This window comes from Rhinopithecus bieti, unplaced genomic scaffold, assembly GCF_001698545.2.
Source record: "Rhinopithecus bieti isolate Rb0 unplaced genomic scaffold, ASM169854v2 scaffold_74548, whole genome shotgun sequence".
Taxonomy (NCBI): Eukaryota; Metazoa; Chordata; class Mammalia; order Primates; family Cercopithecidae; genus Rhinopithecus; species Rhinopithecus bieti.
This window is the reverse complement of record NW_016828873.1, coordinates 345,987-364,767: the sequence shown is the minus strand read 5'-3', so window position 1 is coordinate 364,767 and position 18,781 is coordinate 345,987. Positions and strand designations below refer to the sequence as shown.

The window sequence follows — 18,781 nt, the reverse complement described above, 5'->3', positions numbered from 1 at the left end:
TTTTGTATTTTTTTGTAGAGACAAGGTTTTACCATGTTGGCCAGCCTGGTCTAAACTCCTGGACTCAAGTGGTCCAGCTGCCTTGACCTTCCAAAGTGCTGGGATTACAGATGCGAGCCACTGTGCTGGGCCCTGATGGTATCTTTTAGCTTGCCCAAATTTTTACTTGATTGTGCTAAATTTTTCTTAGTGAAAGACTGTAGTACTGTCATTGTCGTGAAATGCCCAGTCTGTTTACTTATGTTAACAAAATGCTGTGATAGGACATTAAAGAGAAAGTGTTGGCTGGGTGTATGGAAATGCATTCAAAGGCCTTTTATGCTGTTTGAATTACTGCTTATTTACTATTCTCAAGGTTAAAAGATTCAGAGGCAATTCTACTCTGAGTGAGTCATTGTGTTAAGACACTGGTCATGGTGATTGGTAGTGTGAGCAAGCTATTCTCTTAGTCTGATATCCTCACAGTCCAGTGGCTGTCACCACTTCCCTCCTCCATGAACATGTATTTTCTCCATGGCCAAAACCACTGGTGTGCCAAGAGTGTTAGGCATCCCTCAGAATGATTCCAAGTCAGTCCTTTAGATGTTTGTCTTGGTGCCAGAACTTAATGCTACCTCTGGATCTAAAGCTGTCTTAGTGCCACCTTCCTGTTGGAAGGCTGTGACGATGAAGTTGAGACTGTAGAAAATGCTTCCTGATACTGTATTGTAAGGAGCGGATATTTGTTTTGTTGTCTAGGGTTGATTGGATTTGCTTTACCTAGGGAAATGATCAAAGAAGTTAATAACTAAGAGCCTTAAAGCTTTCTTCAGTTTCGTTTCAGTGAGTGAATCTTACATATTTTTTCTCTCCAGGAATGTAGCAAACCTCGAGAAGCCTTTGGATTTGAACAAGCTGTACGAGAGTATACTCTTCAGAGCTTTGGAGAGATGGCAGATAATTTTAAGTCTGATTATTTTAATATGCCAGTCCATGTGAGTAAGCTATCTTTTAGGTCAGTCTGGGGAGGTACAAAGATTTACCTGAATCCAAAGCCTTCAGTTTCCTCTTTTTTTTTTTTCGAGACGGAATCTTACTCTGTCACCCAGGCTGGAGTGCAGTGGCACAATCTCGGCTCACTGCAACCTCTGCCTCCCAGGTTCAAGCGATTCTCCTGCCTCAGCCTCCTGAGTAGCTGGGATTACAGGCGCCTGCCACCATGCCCAGCTAATTTTTGTATTTTTAGTAGAGACGGGGTTTCACCATATTGGCCAGGCTGGTCTCGAACTCCTGACCTTGTGATCTGCCTGCCTTGGCCTCCCAAAGTGCTGGGATTACAGGCGTGAGCCACTGTGCCCGGCCTTCTCTTTTACTTTTATTATTTTGTAGAAAACAGGGACTGCATGAAAAAGATGATGAAACACTGCATCTTAAAATCAAGGGCCTGACATCTATTTTTCTTTCACTGTCTGTTGTGGCAGTATGTACTCCTTTGTTGTAAAATCTATTTTTTTTTTGAGTTGGAGTCTCATTCTGTCACCCAGGCTGGAGTGCAGTGGTGTGATCTCGGCTCGCTGCAGCCTCCTACTCTCAGGGCCAAGTGATTCTCCTGCCTCAGCCTACCAAGTTGCTGGGACTACAGGTGTGCACTGCTATACCTGACTAATATTTGGATTTTTTTTTTTTTTTAAACAGAGTCTCGCTCTGTTGCCCAGGCTGGAGTGCAGTGGCACCATCTCTGCTCACTGCAGCCTGCACTGCCCAGGTTCAAGCAGTTCTCCTGTCTCAGCCTCCTAAGTAGCTGGGACTACAGGTGCACTCAACCACTGCCAGCTGATTTTTGTGTTTTTAGAAGAGATGGGGTTCACCATATTGGTCAGGCTGGTCTCGAACTCCTGACCTCAGGTTATCCACCTGCCTTGGCCTCCCAAAATTCTGGGATTACAGCCATGAGCCACTGCGCCCAGCCAGTTTTTGTATTTTTAATAGAGATGGGATTTCACCATGTCGCCTAGGCTGGTCTGGATTCCTGACCTCAAGTGATCTGCCTACCTCGGCGTCCCGAAGTGCTGGGATTGCAGGTGTGAGCCACCACGCACCACTGTAAAGTCTATTTTGATGCTCGAATTGTTATATTAGCCCTCTATGAGTAATCCTTTACAGAAAAGCATAAAGTATTGGGCAGTTGCTGCTTTTCTTTATTTTTATTGTGGGGTTTGCTTCTTTTCCTAGGATATCTTAGGCTTTTTTAGTCCCTGTCCAAAAAATTTGCTATAGTTATTAAAATTTAGTCTTGCCTTAAAGACTTGAAATCTCAACCCAGATGCCCATCAATGATAGACTGGATAAAGAAAATGTGGCACATATATACCATGGAATACTATGCAGCCATAAAAAAGGATAAGTTCATGTCCTTTGCAGGGACATGGATAAATCTGGAAACCATCATTCTCAACAAACTAACACAGGAACAGAAAACCAAATGCCCCATGTTCTCACTCATAAGTGGGAGTTGAACAATGAGAACACATGGACACAGGGAGGGGAACATCACACACCGGGGCCTGTCTGGGGGGTCGTGGCTAGCATTAGGAGAAATACTCAATGTAGAACTTAAAGTATAATAAAAAACAAAAAGAAAATGAAATTTTGTGTTAAAATCATAAAATAAAAGGCAAAACATAGAAGCTATTAAAAATTTAGTCTTGCTGTTTACATTTCCTTATTCCTCCTTGATTTCCTGGTTCATCTTTGTTCTTACTTGGGAAACAGTTTCCTTCAGAAAAGGGCAGCACAGTTCATTATGTTTTTCTGAATGTCCGAGTTGTCTCAGCTTTTCCCTGTTCTCAATGGAAAAAGCTAGGATCTGGGTCTTTACTTCTCTAGGGAATCAGAAGATTTTTAATCTCATCATGGTTTTGTGTTTACTTGACCCTGTGTATTATGTTATACTGGGTTATAGTTATAGCGGTTTAATAATTTGTCATCTTTCTTTTCCCTGTGTAGATGGTTCCCACAGAACTAGTAGAAAAGGAATTTTGGCGGCTGGTAAGCAGCATTGAAGAAGATGTTATCGTGGAATATGGGGCAGATATCTCCTCAAAAGACTTTGGAAGTGGATTTCCGGTGAAGGATGGGCGGAGAAAGATGCTACCAGAAGAAGAGGTGCAGATTTATTCAAACTTTTGCTTACCTCCAAGCTGATTTAGCTTTTGCATAGAAAACTACATTTCTTTATCTTAAGGGATCACATTAACTTAAAATATTAAATATATAGGATTTGGCAGTATAAATAATCTTCAGTTTTGAAAACAATGAATTCAGAATACTTTCAAAAATTACTTAACTCTGTATTTTTGTTGTTGTTGAGAAGGAATCTTGCCTCTGTTGCCCAGGCTGAAACACGAGCTTAGCTCACTGCAACCTCCACCTCCTTGGTTCAAGCAATTCTCTTGCCTCCGCCTTCCGAGTAGCTGGTATTACAGGTACCTGCTATTATGCCCGACTAATTTTTGTATTTTTGTAGAGACAGGGTTTCACCGTGTTGGCCAGGATGGTCTTGAACTCCTGATGTCGGGTGATCTGCCCGCCTCGGCCTCCCAGAGTGTTGGGATTACAGGCGTGAGCCACCGTGCCTGGCCATTAACTCAGCATTTTTTTTTTTTTTTTTGAGAGGAGTTTTGCTCCTGTTGCCCTGGCTAGAGTGCAGTGGCGCCATCTTGTCTCACCGCAACCTCTGCCTCTTGGTTTCAAGCAATTCTTCTGCCTCAGCCTCCCCAGTAGCTAGGATTACAGGCATGCACCACCACACCTGGGTAATTTTGTATTTTTAGTGGGGTTTCTCCATGTTGGTCAGGCTGGTCTTGAACTCCCGATCTCAGGTGATCCACCTGTCTTGGCCTCCCAAAGTGCTGGGGTTACAGGCGTGAGTCGCTGCGCCCGGCCAGCTCTGCGTTTTAAAACTAATTTAGGCTGAGTGGAATGACTCACGCCTGTAATCTCAGAACTTTGAGGGCCAAGGTGGAAAGGTCGCCTGAAGCCAGGAGTGACAGAAGAAAATCCTGTCTCTTAAAGAAAAGGAGAAGAAAGCTAATTTAATTAGTTTAAAATTTTAACTCCAGTTTAATATTTTTGCCTAGTTCTTTCTGTTGTAAAATCCAGGGCAGGCGTGGTGGCTCATGCCTGTAATCCCAGCGCTCTGTGAGGCCGAGGTGGGTGGATCACGAGGTCAGGAATTCAAGACCAGCCTGGCCAAGATGGTGAAACCCCGTCTCTATTGAAAACACAAAAATTAGTCGTGCATGGTGTCAGGTGACTGTACTCCCCGGGAGGCTGAGGCAGGAAAACTGGTTGAACCCAGGAGGTGGAGGTTGCAGTGAGCTGAGATTGTGCCACTACATTCCAGCCTTGGCAACAGTGAGACTCTGTCTCAAAAAATAAAAAAAAGAAAGTTTAGAAATATTTGATTCATGGCCGGGCGCGGTGGCTCAAGCCTGTAATCCCAGCACTTTGGGAGGCGGAGACGGGCGGATCACGAGGTCAGGAGATCGAGACCATCCTGGCTAACACGGTGAAACCCCGTCTCTACTAAAAAATACAAAAAACTAGCCGGGCGAGGTGGCGGGCGCTTGTAGTCCCAGCTACTTGGGAGGCTGAGGCAGGAGAATGGCGTAAACCCGGGAGGCGGAGCTTGCAGTGAGCTGAAGATCCGGCCACTGCACTCCAGCCTGGGCGACAGAGCGAGACTCTGTCTCAAAAAAAAAAAAAAAAAAAAAAAATATTTGATTCTATGTTTATCATATTGTTTCATTTTTCAAAACATATGTTTCCCTTTTGAATATAGCATAAATCTAAGCTTCTCAGTCCAAAACTCAAGATTAAAGATCTAATCTTTTTTTCTAGTGTTATTTCCTGTATTTTTGAGTATGACTATTCCATTCTGCCTCTTCACCAGCTAGACTAGTATATACTCTGTAATTTACCTTTTACGTTCTTGTAGCTCTTCCTCCTAGAATGTTTGTTCAATCAAATCTTATCTGTCCTTCAAAGCTCAACACAATTTCTTCCTTGCTGTGAAGTTTTCCCAACAATCTTTGTTATCCTTTCTCGTACTGCTATAAATAAATACTTGAGGCTGGGTAATTTATCAAGAAAAGAGGCTGTACAGATTCCGCAGGCTGTACAGGTAGCATGGCCGAGGAGGCTTTGGGAAACTTTCAAGTATGGCAGAAGGTGAAGGCTAAGCAGGCACGTCTTACATGGCCAGAGCAGGAGGAAGAGAGAGAAGCGGGAGTTGCTCCACACTTTTAAACAACCAGATCTTGTGAGAACTCACTGTTGTGAGAACAGCAAGGGGGGGAAATCTGCCCCCATGATCCGGTCACCTTCCACTAGACACCTCCTCCAACATTGGGTATTCCAGTTCAACATGAGATTTGGGTAGGGACACAAATCCAAACCATATCACAATCCAAACCCATGATGATCACTGTTTTGTTGTCCTCTGAAGAGCTGTATTTTTCTCTTCTATGTGTGTTTGGAATTTTATGTATGTTAGCTTGTATTGTAACTTTTTTTTTTTTTTTTTTGAGATGGAGTCTCGCTCTGTTGCCCAGGCTGGATTGCAGTGAGGCCATCTTGACTAACTGCAAGCTCCACCTCCTGGGTTCAGGCACTTCTGCCTCAGCCTCCTGAGTAGCTGGGGCCACAGGCGTGCACCACCATGCCTGGCTGGTTTTTGTATTTTTACTAGTGATGGGATTTCACAGTCTTGGCCAGTCTGGTTTCGAACTCCTGACCTCAAGTGATCCACCAGCCTCGGCCTCCCGGTGTTCTTTTTGTTTGTAGACCTTGTCTCTTCAATGAAATTCACTATTTTTCAGCCAACCAACTGACCAATCCAAAAACATTGAGCAATAACCTGTTGAGATTCTTTTATTTCCTTTTTTGTTAGCCTGTTGAGCTTCAGGGATAGATCTCTTTGTCATTTCTTACTGGAATTCTTAGTTGAACCTGTGTTGGACTTTGTTATTCTATCGTCTGTGACTTTTTTTTTTCTTTTTTTTTTTTTAGTGAGACAGGGTCTCGCTCTGTCTTTCAGGCTGGAGTGCAGTGACGTGATCTCGGCTCACAGCCTCAGTCTCCTGGGCTCAGGGGATCCTCCCACCTCAGCCTCCCTGGTAGCGGGAATACCACCACGCCTGACTAATTTTTGTATTTTTTGTGGAGATGGGGTCTCGCCATGTTGACCAGGCTGGTCTCAAATTCCTGGGCTGAAGTCATCTGCCTGCCTGGACCTCCAAAAGTGCTGAGATGACAGGCATGAGCCACCATGCCTGGCTTCTCTCTGACTTTTTTTTTTTTTTTGAGACAAAGTTTCGCTCTTGTTGCTCAGGCTGGAGTACAATGGGGCGATCTCGGCAATCTCCGCCTCCTGGTTTCAAGTGATACTCCCATCTCAGCCTCCCCAGTAGCTGGATTATAGGCGCCTGCCACCATGCCCAGCTAATTTTTTGTATTTTTAGTAGAGACAAGGTTTCACTATGTTGGCCAGACTGGTCTCAAACTCCTGACCTCAGGTGATCTACCTGCCTCACCGCCCCAAAGTGCTGGGATTACAGGTGTGAGGCACTGCACCCAGCCCGCCTCTCTGTGACTCTTAATTACAGTTTGAAAGTTTGTATATTTCCGTGCTGCATTATAGATAATTTCCTCAAACCTGTCTTCTAGTTCACAAATTCTCTTAAGCTTTGTCACTGGCTCTTTAACTTCTTACCTTGAGGGTTTTTTATTTTTAACTTGTATTATAGAAACTTCTAAACAGTAAGCACAATAATGACCCTACCCCGACCCCTGCGAGTTCCTGACGTCCACATTCAGTTATCAGCTTTCTAATAGCAGATTCTCATATCTGCTTCTGCGTTCAGACTATTGTGATAGCGCATATCATCTTTCCCCGGGAAAACTCACACTACACTCCTGCAAGAACGTAGGTGGAAAAGGCAAATGATGTCTTAGAATTACTGTGAACATAGTTTCACTTAGTGGATCCTCTGGATCCCATTTTGAGAACTGCTCTCCGTAAAGATGATAAGCACTTTTTTAAGTCACAGACTCATATGGCTTCAGAGATGGATGTTGGAAAGTCATTCTCCAGTGCCAGTCTCCATTTAGAAGCCCCTGTGAAAACCCTTGCAACAGCTTCCTTTTTTATTCTGGCTTACTTCTGCTCTGTTTCCAGAAACTGGGAATTCCCTTTTCTTTTGGGTTCAGCTGTGAAGTTTTTTTGGTTATTGTTATCATTTGTCCAGTATTTCTAGATGTGTTTGTATAATGGTTAGGAGTGATGGCAGTGACTTTCTGCATTGTGTCAGTCTTCGTTGTTGCCACAAGTTCAGGATTATGTGTATTATTACATTTTGTCTTTACAGTATCTAGCACGGTTCTATCAATACAGTAATAAGATTTTAGGATATTACGCTACTGGGTATAAAATAGAAATAGTGATGTTGTATTAAGGTGGGACCCATTTTCCTGACTGGCAGGAGAATAAAGAATTGCTCATGTGCTTTGGAGTAACCAGAGGCATCTGAGATAAAAGGAATCTAAGTAGAACCTAGACAGAAGGTAGGATTAAATATTGAGTTATTTGAGTTACATGTAGTGGATAGCAAAGATCACAGACTGTATGCACTAGAGTATAAATACTATAAAATTTTTTACTTTTCTGGAAAGATTCCCTTGACATTTCTATTGAGCACTTTTCATTTCTGATTTTTCGTTTACAGTTTTTTTTTTCTCTTATAGGAATATGCACTTTCTGGTTGGAATTTGAATAACATGCCTGTCCTGGAACAGTCTGTTCTTGCACATATTAATGTGGACATCTCTGGTATGAAAGTGCCATGGCTCTATGTGGGAATGTGTTTCTCTTCTTTTTGCTGGCACATTGAAGATCACTGGAGTTATTCCATCAACTACTTGCACTGGTATGTACAGTCTGAAATACAGCATGCATGGACTCTGCTAAAGTCTAGTGAATTAATGATGCCAAGTTTTTGATCTTTAAGGTTTATAGACAGAGTATGTTTAAGATTTCCATAATTTCTAGCCTTGGCCTCTTTCTTTGGGTAGTAAAACTGAACTCAGTGAAGCTGTTTAGAGGTATTCTAGAGAGCACTGACTTGTTCTGATCATTGTGGGGATAGTTGGAATGTCCGTTATTCACATGGACCTGTGAATCAAGGTCATGTATCAGCATCCTTTGGGACAGTGCTTACTTTTCATATAGCGTCTTTCCTGTGTGAAGGTGTTTTCACTGATCTGCCTTCCAGAGTTCATGTACTGAGTTGCTTTTCTAATTGTAGTGATAAGTTTGTATCTGCCTATGTATACTACTATTTACTTACCTCCTGTTGTGAACAACAGCACAGGCTTATGAGATGGTTGCTAGAATTCAGGGCATATAATCTGACCATGGAATAAGACAAGTTAATTATAATTTGGTGGACTGGAATCAGATACCCTAGCCTCATTGGTACCATGTTCTGCCTAAACAATTATTTCTTTTGCTAGGGGGGAGCCAAAGACATGGTATGGTGTGCCATCTCATGCTGCAGAACAACTGGAGGAGGTGATGAGAGAGCTGGCCCCTGAGTTATTTGAATCCCAGCCTGACCTTCTGCATCAGTTAGTCACCATCATGAACCCCAATGTGCTGATGGAGCATGGCGTGCCTGTGAGTCTCTTGCTGTCTTCCTTCAGTTTCATGTTTGTTTGTTTGTTTCATTTTTGAAACAGGGTCTTGCTCTGTTGCCCAGGCTGGAGTGCAGTGGCACAGTGATTGCTGATTGCAGCTTCGACCTGCTCAGCTCAGGCAGTTCTCCTGCCTCAGCCTGATGAGTGGCTGGGACTGTAAGAGCACACCACCACCCCCGGCTAATTTGTTGTATGTTTTTAGAGACGAAACCTTACTGTGTTGCCCACGCTGTTCTCGAACTCCTGAGCTCAAGCAGCCTTCCCACCTCGACCCCCCAAAGTGTTGGGATTACAGGTGCGAGCCACTGCACCCAGCCAGTAGTTTTAACTTAAAGTTATTTTAGCTTTTGATTAGATAGAATAACGACATATGCTTTGTTTTATAACTAGAAATGAGTCATAACATCTTTTAGCCAAATTAGAATTTATACTCTGCAGGGAACAACTTTGATCTGATTAACAAGGGGAGTATTAAAGTATGAATCATACTTTATGTATAGCTACCTATTCACATAACCTTCTTTTTTCAGTAAATATTACATCCTACTTTGAACAAAAATCTCATACTCTTTGTTATCCCTGTTTAACCAAAGCAGAGGTATTTTAAGTGGTGGCTCTAATAACTAATAAGGATGCTTATCCTAATAACTAATAACTAATAAGTATGCTTATCCTTATTTTCTCAGATTTAGCTTTTAATACATGAGATAATGAAATAAAAATATACTGCAAATGCCTTTTTCACTTTTGAACCTAAGTTTGAAGATGTTTCTCAAACTCAAGCTAATGCCTGATAAAGTATAAATTTAACAGGTTTACTATAGATAATCAAATATTCATCATAACTTTAAAGAGAAAGTAGATTGAGTAACATTTATAAAGTTACTTTGTTTTTAAGTAATAAATTTATACCAGAATCTGAGACTTTTCAGGAGACATACAGTATTATTGTAAAACAAAGTGAGATTTCAAGAAAACTGATTTTGGGGACATCTCATTGGGGATGTCTCATATGCTATGTGAGTTTAGTTAGTTCCAAAAAACTATCCAAAAGTAGCAGGAAATTCTATTCTTTGCCACTATTTACAATACAAGAATAAAACAAATTATTTTAATTGTAAAAATTGTATCAGTTTAAGAAACTCGTAGCTCATTGAGAGTAATTTTTTTTTTGAGAATTTCTTTTGACTGCTAATTCTTGTCATGAATTATAATCTATTATCAGTGACTATTTTAAGAAGGTAGAATTCTGGCTATTTCTGATATCATTTTCTGATATGTTTAACTTAATACTTTATTGTTTTCAGTTTTAGAAAATGCATCTGAAATTATCTGACTAATAAAATCTGTCTTCCTCTTTTTGTTGTTTTTATTTTTTATTTTTGTATCCCTCTTCCCAATTGCATTTAGGTGTACAGGACCAATCAGTGTGCTGGCGAGTTTGTTGTGACATTTCCTCGTGCCTATCACTCTGGATTTAACCAGGGCTACAACTTTGCTGAAGCTGTGAACTTCTGTACTGCTGACTGGGTCTGTTCTATAGCAAGTGGCTGTTGTACGTCTACTAACCCCCTATAAATATAAAGCAGCTTAGTTGCCATGTTTGCTTAGCTGGGCTCAGGGTAGGGTTCGTCAGTATTTTAGTGGAGACTGGAGTGGCTATTATAGTTTAGAAAGCTAAGTAGATTTCCATCACGTTTTTTATTTTGAAGATTTTATAGTTCTTACCCATTTATTATTTTCCTCATTCTGTTTTAACTTGCTTCCTTCATTTCCATTCTTTTCCTTCGCTTTCCCCTTCCCCCATTTCCTTCTTTCCTTCCTTTCCTTCTCTCCTTTGCTTTCCTTTATTTGGACTCCCTCCCTTCTGGTCAAGTGCTCAGAAGAGAGAGACTGAACTTACAAATGGTCAGTCGATTCTTTCTGAATCCTTCTTTTCTAAGGGAAGATACAGGTTGGTGCGAAAGTAATAGTGGCTTTTGCCATTGAAGATACAAGTTGGTGCACAAGTAATTGCAGTTTTAAAACCGCAACTACTTGTGCACCAACGTATGGTTTTTTTAGCTTTTGCTTTCTCTGAGCGTTTTTGGGACTTATTAAGGTGATCAGGCTTATAGAGATAATTTCAGATATTCTACCATATTTTCAAATACATAGCTTTGAAATTTTACAAATTCCTTTTTTTTTTTCTGATAGACAATTAGGTGATTTTACTAGTCTTGCCATTTTATGTTTTATTCTGTTCCTTTTTTTAATTTTAAAAGAGTAAAATATTGAGATCTCTGCACTATACTTTTATGTAAATGATAATGCTAGGTAATTGCTGTTTTGCTTTTGTATGAAGTAGATAATCAAAAAGCATTGAGTGGCTGTTATGTTGCTTGGGAGAAGACTATACAGTATATTTATGGTACACACTGAGTTTATTTTCTTGTATTGGTGCTGTTTTGTTGCTTCTGTTAACATTTTGGGGGCAACCCTTTAATAATGGATCTTATGTTTTCTGCAGGCACCTTAATTTGTTAAATTCCATGATTAACCATATAGAGATTGTTTTTGTTTCCTTTGCTAATGAGTAAAATGATACAATGAATAGTCTTTCTTGATCCAATAGTTTTGAAATTTTTTCTTATTAGGCTTTGGAAACAGCGTAATTTAGCAAGAACAAGACTAGGCTTAGGGTTTTGCCTTGGGCTCGAGCTCTGTTTCTAAACATTCACCCAGCATTTATTGAGTGTTTATGATTCATGGTAATTGGCTAGGTGTAGGGTAGAAAATGGCAGGATTTAGGAGCTGGAAATAGTTTCTACTGTTCCCCTTGTCACTGTTATTGGTATTTGACCTTGGGCAGCTTTGAACATTTTACTGGGCCTAAGTTTTTTAGCTGGTATGTAAAGATGCTGATAGATTCACTTAATAACCTCAGACAAGTTAGAGGATATGCGTGGAAGCCCTTGACACTCTTTAGAAGAAGGGTGTGATACAAATTAAAAGTTGTAGCAGTTTTAGCTCTGGAATAAATTAATGGGACTAATTTTTATAAGTTACAATGGGTAATCACTTCTATTTTATGTGGCTTCCTCACATATTATAATAGTTAAGAACTGCAAATCCCACAGTATGATTTTTTCTTCTGCTTGTTTTTGTATTGAGACTAGGTGAGAAATCTTTAAAGAGTACGTCCTTAAGATATGAAAGAGTTGTGTTGTTAATAGACAAAATAATTGCTAATCATAGGTTCAAAATATACACACACACACACACTTTTTCCTTGGGAAAGTTTTTTCTTTGAAGAGTATGGAAACACTGCATAATTCAGAGATAGCCTCATATTTTCTTTGATTTCTCGGATTCCTTTCTGCCTTTCTCAAACTGTAGATGAATTCTAAAAGGGTCTTAAAGGTCAATTTCTTATTTTTTCTCTTTTATATTACAAATACAAACAAAACTCCTTTATCCAAGTTCTTCTGCCTGAGCATAGGAAAGAAGTTGAAGTTGGAGTGCATATTTATGTGTAGGGTATAGCTATTGTTATAATTTGGCTTGTAGCTTGATAATTACGGAGATTTTCAAGATTTATTTTAAAGGCTGTAACTGTTCATTTATGAAAAGTGATCATTTAGTCATTTATTTCACTGTTAGGGAAATAAAGTATATAATTTTATAATTTCACTTTGAATTATCTTTCTGCCAGGGTTGTTTTTAAAATAATTTCTGGATGCTAAAATCTAAATCGTCCTTTGTTTTGGTTTTTGCAAAAAAACTAAATGTCAGCCAATGTGGATTGCTTAAGTATTACTTTTCCCTCTTTCCTATTTTTTTCTTTCTTTTTTTTTCTTCTAATAACATCTATTCTTTTGTTCTATGGAATTTTGAGTCCTCTGAGTATTTCCACTTAACCCTTTTGGCCTGAACTTATTTAATTATTTACTTTTATAGTATTTTCTTTTTCTTGTAAGGGCAGGCTCATGTTAAGTTAGTCTAAAAGAGTTTGCTGCCTCAATTATATACCAAAGAACTCCTTGATATACAATAAATAGAAAATTAGCAGTTTAGGCCAGAAATTTAGCATTTCAGATTATGGGAATTTTCTGTGGGAAAGCCTTTGAAATTCTAGCTGGGTCATACAGGGTTAATATTTACAGTTAATGTAATATTGCCTCTTTATATTTAAATGGATTTGGTATTCTGTCTTCTTTCTAATAAAAGGGAGGACCTGGAGGGTAAGTAGTGGTTGTGTTCTGGGGTATGTTATAAGCGAGTTATTTAATTTGGAAATCTCCTTTTCAGTTGCCCATTGGACGTCAGTGTGTCAATCATTACCGACGCCTAAGGCGCCATTGTGTCTTTTCACATGAGGAACTCATTTTCAAGATGGCAGCAGATCCAGAATGCTTAGATGTGGGGCTGGCAGCCATGGTCTGCAGAGAACTGACTCTCATGACTGAAGAGGAAACACGATTAAGAGAGTCTGTGGTGCAGATGGTGAGTTTGCTGAGCACGTTTTCTGTGTTTGATACTGCTTATGGGATGTGCTAAATAAACCTATAGATAGAAGTTTCATCTCTGACTCCCTAGGAGTTGAACTTAAAAATCACTGATTTGGAGATTGTATGTTTTTATATTTGACATATTGGTTTCTCCAGATTAAAAACGTTTTAGGAATCTTATCATCTAGGTTTTTAAAACGAGTCCTATCAGAATTTCTTAGGTATATATTTACATTTTAAATCTTCTACATACAGTGTTAATTGTTTAAACAAGAAAATTTAAATCATTTTTTTTCTGAGCTTTGTGTTGAATAAGTTGTGTTTCTGGCAATTACAGACTGTCAGTTTGAATTAAGCTTTTTCCCTCCCCTTTAAGTAATTTGATGAATAGGAAGGATGGAATGACCAAGGGTTGGGATTTAAAATACTTAGAATAAGCTAACCATCATCACATTGAACTGGCTAATATATGAGAAAATGTGTATCTTTAGCATCATCTTGGCCTGTTCTATCTAATATTTCCTGCATAGCTGGCTAGCTTCATTAGGTTTACACCATGCTTCCTCCTGTTTTTGTATCATGTCCCTCCTCCTTCTCTGCCTGATATTCTGTCTCTGTTTTTAAAATAGCTTTGTTGAAGCATAATTGAGATGTAATAAACTACATGTGTTTAAAGTGTACAATTTGATAAGTTTTGACTATGTATATACCCATGAAACCATTGCTACAATCAAGATAATGAATGTATCTATCACCTCTACAAGTTTTTTCATGCCCTCATATGGTTCTTCCTTCTTGCTGTGTACCACCTTTTTGAAAGATGGGTTCTCTCTCTTGCCCAGGCTGGAGTGCAGTGGCACAATCATAGCTCACTGCAGCCTCAAACTCCTGGGCTCAAACAATCTTCCCACCTCAGCCTCTGGAGTAGTTGGGACTGCAGGTGCGTGTTACCATGTCCGTCTAATTTTTTAGATTTTTTGTAGTGGTGGAGTCTTGCTTTGTTACCTAGGCTGGTCTCAAACTCCTGGCTTCAAGCAGTCCTCCTGCCTTGGCCTCCTGAAGTGTAGGGATTACAGGCATGAGCCACCACACCTGGCCATCCTGCACCATCACCTTCTCCTCTTGCCCCCAAACCCCAGAAACCACTATTCTTTCTTTGCTTATATTTTTGGAGAATTTTATTCAAATCAAACCATACAAGTTGTCCTTTTGTGTCTGATTTCTTTCATTCAGCGTAATTACTTTGAGACTCATCCATATTGTTGCATGTACCAATACTTTATTCCTTTTTATTGCACACTGGTTTTCCTTTGAATAGGTGTACCGCAATTTGTTTATCCTTTCACTTGTGGGTGAACATTTGGATTGTTAACATTTTCTGGCTGTTAGAAATTAAATTGCTCTGAACATTTGTGTACAGCCTTTTGATGGACATATGCTTTTATTTATCTTGGGTAAATACTAGGCGTGGAATGCTTGGATCATATAGTATGTGTATGTGTAATTTTTTTTTTTTTTGAGATGGAGTTTTGCTCTTATTGCCCAGGCTGGAGTGCAATGGCTTAATCTCAGCTCACCGCAACCTCCGCCTCCTGGATTAAAGTGATTCTCCTGCCTCAGCCTCCCGAGTAGCTGGGATTACAGGCATGCGCCACCGTGCCCAGCTAATTTTTGTATTTTTAGTAGAAAGGGGGTTTCTTCATGTTGGCAGGCTGGTCTCGAACTCCTGACCTCAGGTGATCCGCCTGCCTCAGCCTCGCAAAGTGCTGGGATTACAGGTGTGAGCCACCGCACCCAGCTGTATGTGTAATATTTTCTAAAAAACTGTGAAGCTGTATTCCAAAGTGGTTGTACCATTTTGCATTTCCACCAGCGGTGTGTAAGAAGTTTCAGTTGCCTTCTGTCCTCACCAACGTTTGGTATAGTCTTTTCAACTTTAGACATTGTAATAGGGTTATAGTGGTATTTCATTATTTGATATTCCCACTTTAAGCTTGTATTCTTTTTTTGTTGTTGTTTTTGAGACGGAGTCTCACTGTGTTGCTCAGGCTGGAGTGCAGTGGCATGATCTTGGCTCACTGTAACCTCAGCCTTCCAGGTTCAGCAGTTCTCCTGCCTCAGCCTCCCAACTGGCTGGGATTACAGTCATGCACCACCTTCTTTAGCCAGTTTTGTATTTTTAGTAGAGATGGGGTTTCACTATGTTGGCCAGGCTGATACTGAGCTCCTGACCTCAAGTGATCCACCTACCTTGGCCTCCCAAAGTGTTGGGATTACAGGTGTGAACCACTGTGCCTGGCCTATACTTGTATTCTTAAAAGTCTTATTTTGATTATATATTTATTTAAAATGGGATTCCTTTTCTCATTGCCTAGAGTCTTTCTTTTGAATTTTGAAATTTTAAGTACATTGGTGGAGACTCATGAAATATGATTTCGTGATGTGTCCTCAGTATTTCAGATTTAACCTGAATGGGGCATTATTTTCCTTGCTCTTTGATAATTTGAATGCCCCGTCTCCTGATCCTCTACCATGTTTCTTTGTGATACTTTGATCAAATTTCTCTGTAGACCCTTCTTTAAACATACCTTGCACCTGTGCCCTTGTTCCAGTTACTTATCCCTGCCCTTACTTTGCATTATGAACTTGTCTTTCCTATTTTAAGAAAAGTTTTCATTTTACCTTTTACTGAAAATCTTAAGTGGTTTTCCTGTGGTCAGCAGTCTTATGTCCTCTTTATCCTTTCATTATCATGTCATTCTGTTCCCATCATACTTTTGAAAGTCTCAGAGTTCACCAGTGACACACTTTATTGCAAAATCCAGTGGTTTCTTTTTTTTTTTGGAGACAGAGTCTCACTCTGTCGCCCAGGCTGGAGTGCAGTGGTGCGATGTTGGCTCACTGCAAGCTCCGCCTCCCGGGTTCACACCATTCTGCTACCTCAGCCTCCTGAGTAGCTGGGGCTACAGGCGCCAAGCCTGGCTAATTTTTTGTATTTTTAGTAGAGACGGGGTTTCACCGTGTTAGCCAGGATGGTCTCCATCTCCTGACCTCATTATCCTCCCGCCTCGGCCTCCCAAAGTGCTGGGATTACAGGCGTGAGCCACCGCGCCCGGCCAAAATCCAGTGGTTTCTTTCTGTGTCTTCCACCCCCGTGAGCTCTTTGTTGCACTATATATTGGTGCTTTGGTTTCTTTCCCTAACATTTGCTCTACTGTTTTTTCAGTCTCTTTGATTATATTTGCCCATCATTTCTAGTTCTTTCTCCTTATATCCTCAACAATGTGTGCAGGGTTCAGCCTTTGACTGTTTATTGTTGTTATTTTGTGCTGTTTATCTTGGAATGCTCATCTAAGGGTCTTCAGTCTGTCAGCTATTACCTTGTGGTTTCAGTTCTCACTTCTTAAAGTTTCCTCCTGTTACGTTACACACAGGAATTATTGTCACTTTGAAAGAGGCTGTGTCCAGCCACTCATTTGTAATCTGTGTTTCCAACATGTGTATTGCACATTTCTATTTAGATTTTTATCACTCAGTTTCAGCATCTGAAATAGAAAATCTTCCTGTCCACCCTTCATAAACTACTTTCTTTCCTAATTGCCTCATCTTAGTAAGCGCCAGGACCACCATGTAAAAACTTAGTGTGATCTTGACTCATACGTTTCCTTTTTTTTTTTTGAGATGGAATTGTACTCTGCCACCCAGGCTGGAGTACAGTGGCACGATCTCAGCTTACTGCAACCTCCGCCCCCTGGGTTCAAGCGAATCTCCTGCCTTACCCTCCCGAGTAGCTGGGATTACAGGCGTTCACCACCTTGCCCAGCTAATTTTTGTATTTTTAGTAGAGACAGGGTTTCACCATGTTGGCTGGGTTAGTCTTGAACTCCTGACCTCAGGTTATCTGCCCTCCTCAGCCTCCCAAAATGCTGGGATTACAGGCGTGAGTCACCACACCTGGCCTCGTTTCCTTCATAGTTATCTGTTACCTAGTTTTTTGTTTTATTTATTTATTTATTTATTTATTTATTTGAGAAAGAGTCTCACTCTGTTGCCCAGGTTGGAGTGCAGTGGCGCGATATCGGGTCACTTGCTGTCTCCACCTCTCAGGTTCAAGCAATTCTGTGTCAACCTCCTGAGTAGTTAGGGTTACAAGCGTGTGCCACCACACCTGGCTAATTTTTTTATTTTTAGTACAGACAAGGTTTCACCATGTTGGCCGAGCTGGTCTCGAACTCCTGACCTCAGGTGATCTACCCACCTCAGCCTCCCAAAGTGGTGGGATTATAGGTGTGAGCTACTGCACCTGGCCTGTTACCTAGTTTTAAGTTTTTCTTTAGCACTGTTTCTCATCATTCTCTCTTGCCCCCTTTTTTTCCTTACTGCTACACCATCCTGTTCCATTCCCTAATTTTCTCACCTGGCTTATTTCAGATAGCCTTTTTTGGTTTTTGTTTTTTTGAGATGGAGTCTCGCTCTGTCACCAAGAGTAGAGTGCAGTGGTGCAGCCTTGGCTCACTGCAGCCTCTGTCTCCCGGGTTCAAGTGATTCTCCTGCCTCAACCTCCCCAGTAGCTGGGACCAGAGGTGCGCACTACCACACCTCGCTAATTTTCTGTATTTTTAGTAGAAAATGGGGTTTCACCATGTTGGCCAGGCTGGTCTGGAACGCCTGGCCTCAAGTGATTTGCCCACCTTGGCCCCCCAAAGTGCTGGGATTACAGGCATGAGCCACTGCGCTTGGCCTCAAGTAGCTTTTAATTTGTATTTCTGGCTTTTTTCTTCTCTCCATTGTCTCCTTATTTATGGTTTTCTTTTTTCTTTTCTTTTTTTTTTTTTGAGACGGAGTCTCGCTCTGTTGCCCAGGCTGGAGTGCAGTGGCTGGATCTCAGCTCACTGCAAGCTCCGCCTCCCGGGTTTACGCCATTCTTCTGCCTCAGCCTCCCGAGTAGCTGGGACTACAGGCGTCCGCCACCTCTCCCGGCTAGTTTTTTGTATTTTTTTAGTAGAGACAGGGTTTTACCGTATTAGCCAGGATGGTCTCGATCTCCTGACCTTGTGATCCGCCCGTCTCAGCCTCCCAAAGTGCTGGGATTACAGGCTTGAGCCACCGCGCCCGGCTTTATTTATGGTTTTCTAAAGTATATTCTCAGGAATATAAGCTTTGTAATATTTTAGAAGGTATTATAAGGAAAAGTTCTGTGGCTAACAACGTTTTGAAAATGGCAGGCTAAGAAAAGGTAAATGGATATATTTAAAATATTGATGTTAGCTTCATTTAAGACTGGAAAGTAAAAGAACAATGAATTCTAGTTGGGGTACAAAAAATAGGCGGACCTAAAATAATGTGAAATATATACTTTTCCAGTTTTCAGGATTTTAAAATTACTTAAAAGGTATAGGAAAATTAATGGTAAAAATTAATAAAAACATACATAGGCCAAAAAGAAAGATAAATGATATCTTTACTGCAGAACTTCTGATTCTTGAATATGCTGGTGTTCATTGTTCATCTGTGAAGTTCATCCAAAAAAATATTTTTCCCTTTTTTTTTTTTTT

At 40.5% G+C, this 18,781-nt stretch overlaps 1 protein-coding gene across 1 annotated transcript in view; it reads left to right on the top strand.

Annotated features, from left to right (window-relative positions):
- Positions 1 to 18,781, top strand: part of KDM5A (lysine demethylase 5A) — a 101,045-nt gene that overhangs the window by 29,545 nt on the left and 52,719 nt on the right. Inside the window, 6 exon segments of the mRNA XM_017864630.1 lie at positions 855 to 974; positions 2,986 to 3,144; positions 7,786 to 7,967; positions 8,554 to 8,716; positions 10,147 to 10,266; positions 13,027 to 13,221. Of these exon segments, the coding sequence (XP_017720119.1) occupies positions 855 to 974; positions 2,986 to 3,144; positions 7,786 to 7,967; positions 8,554 to 8,716; positions 10,147 to 10,266; positions 13,027 to 13,221 (939 nt within the window).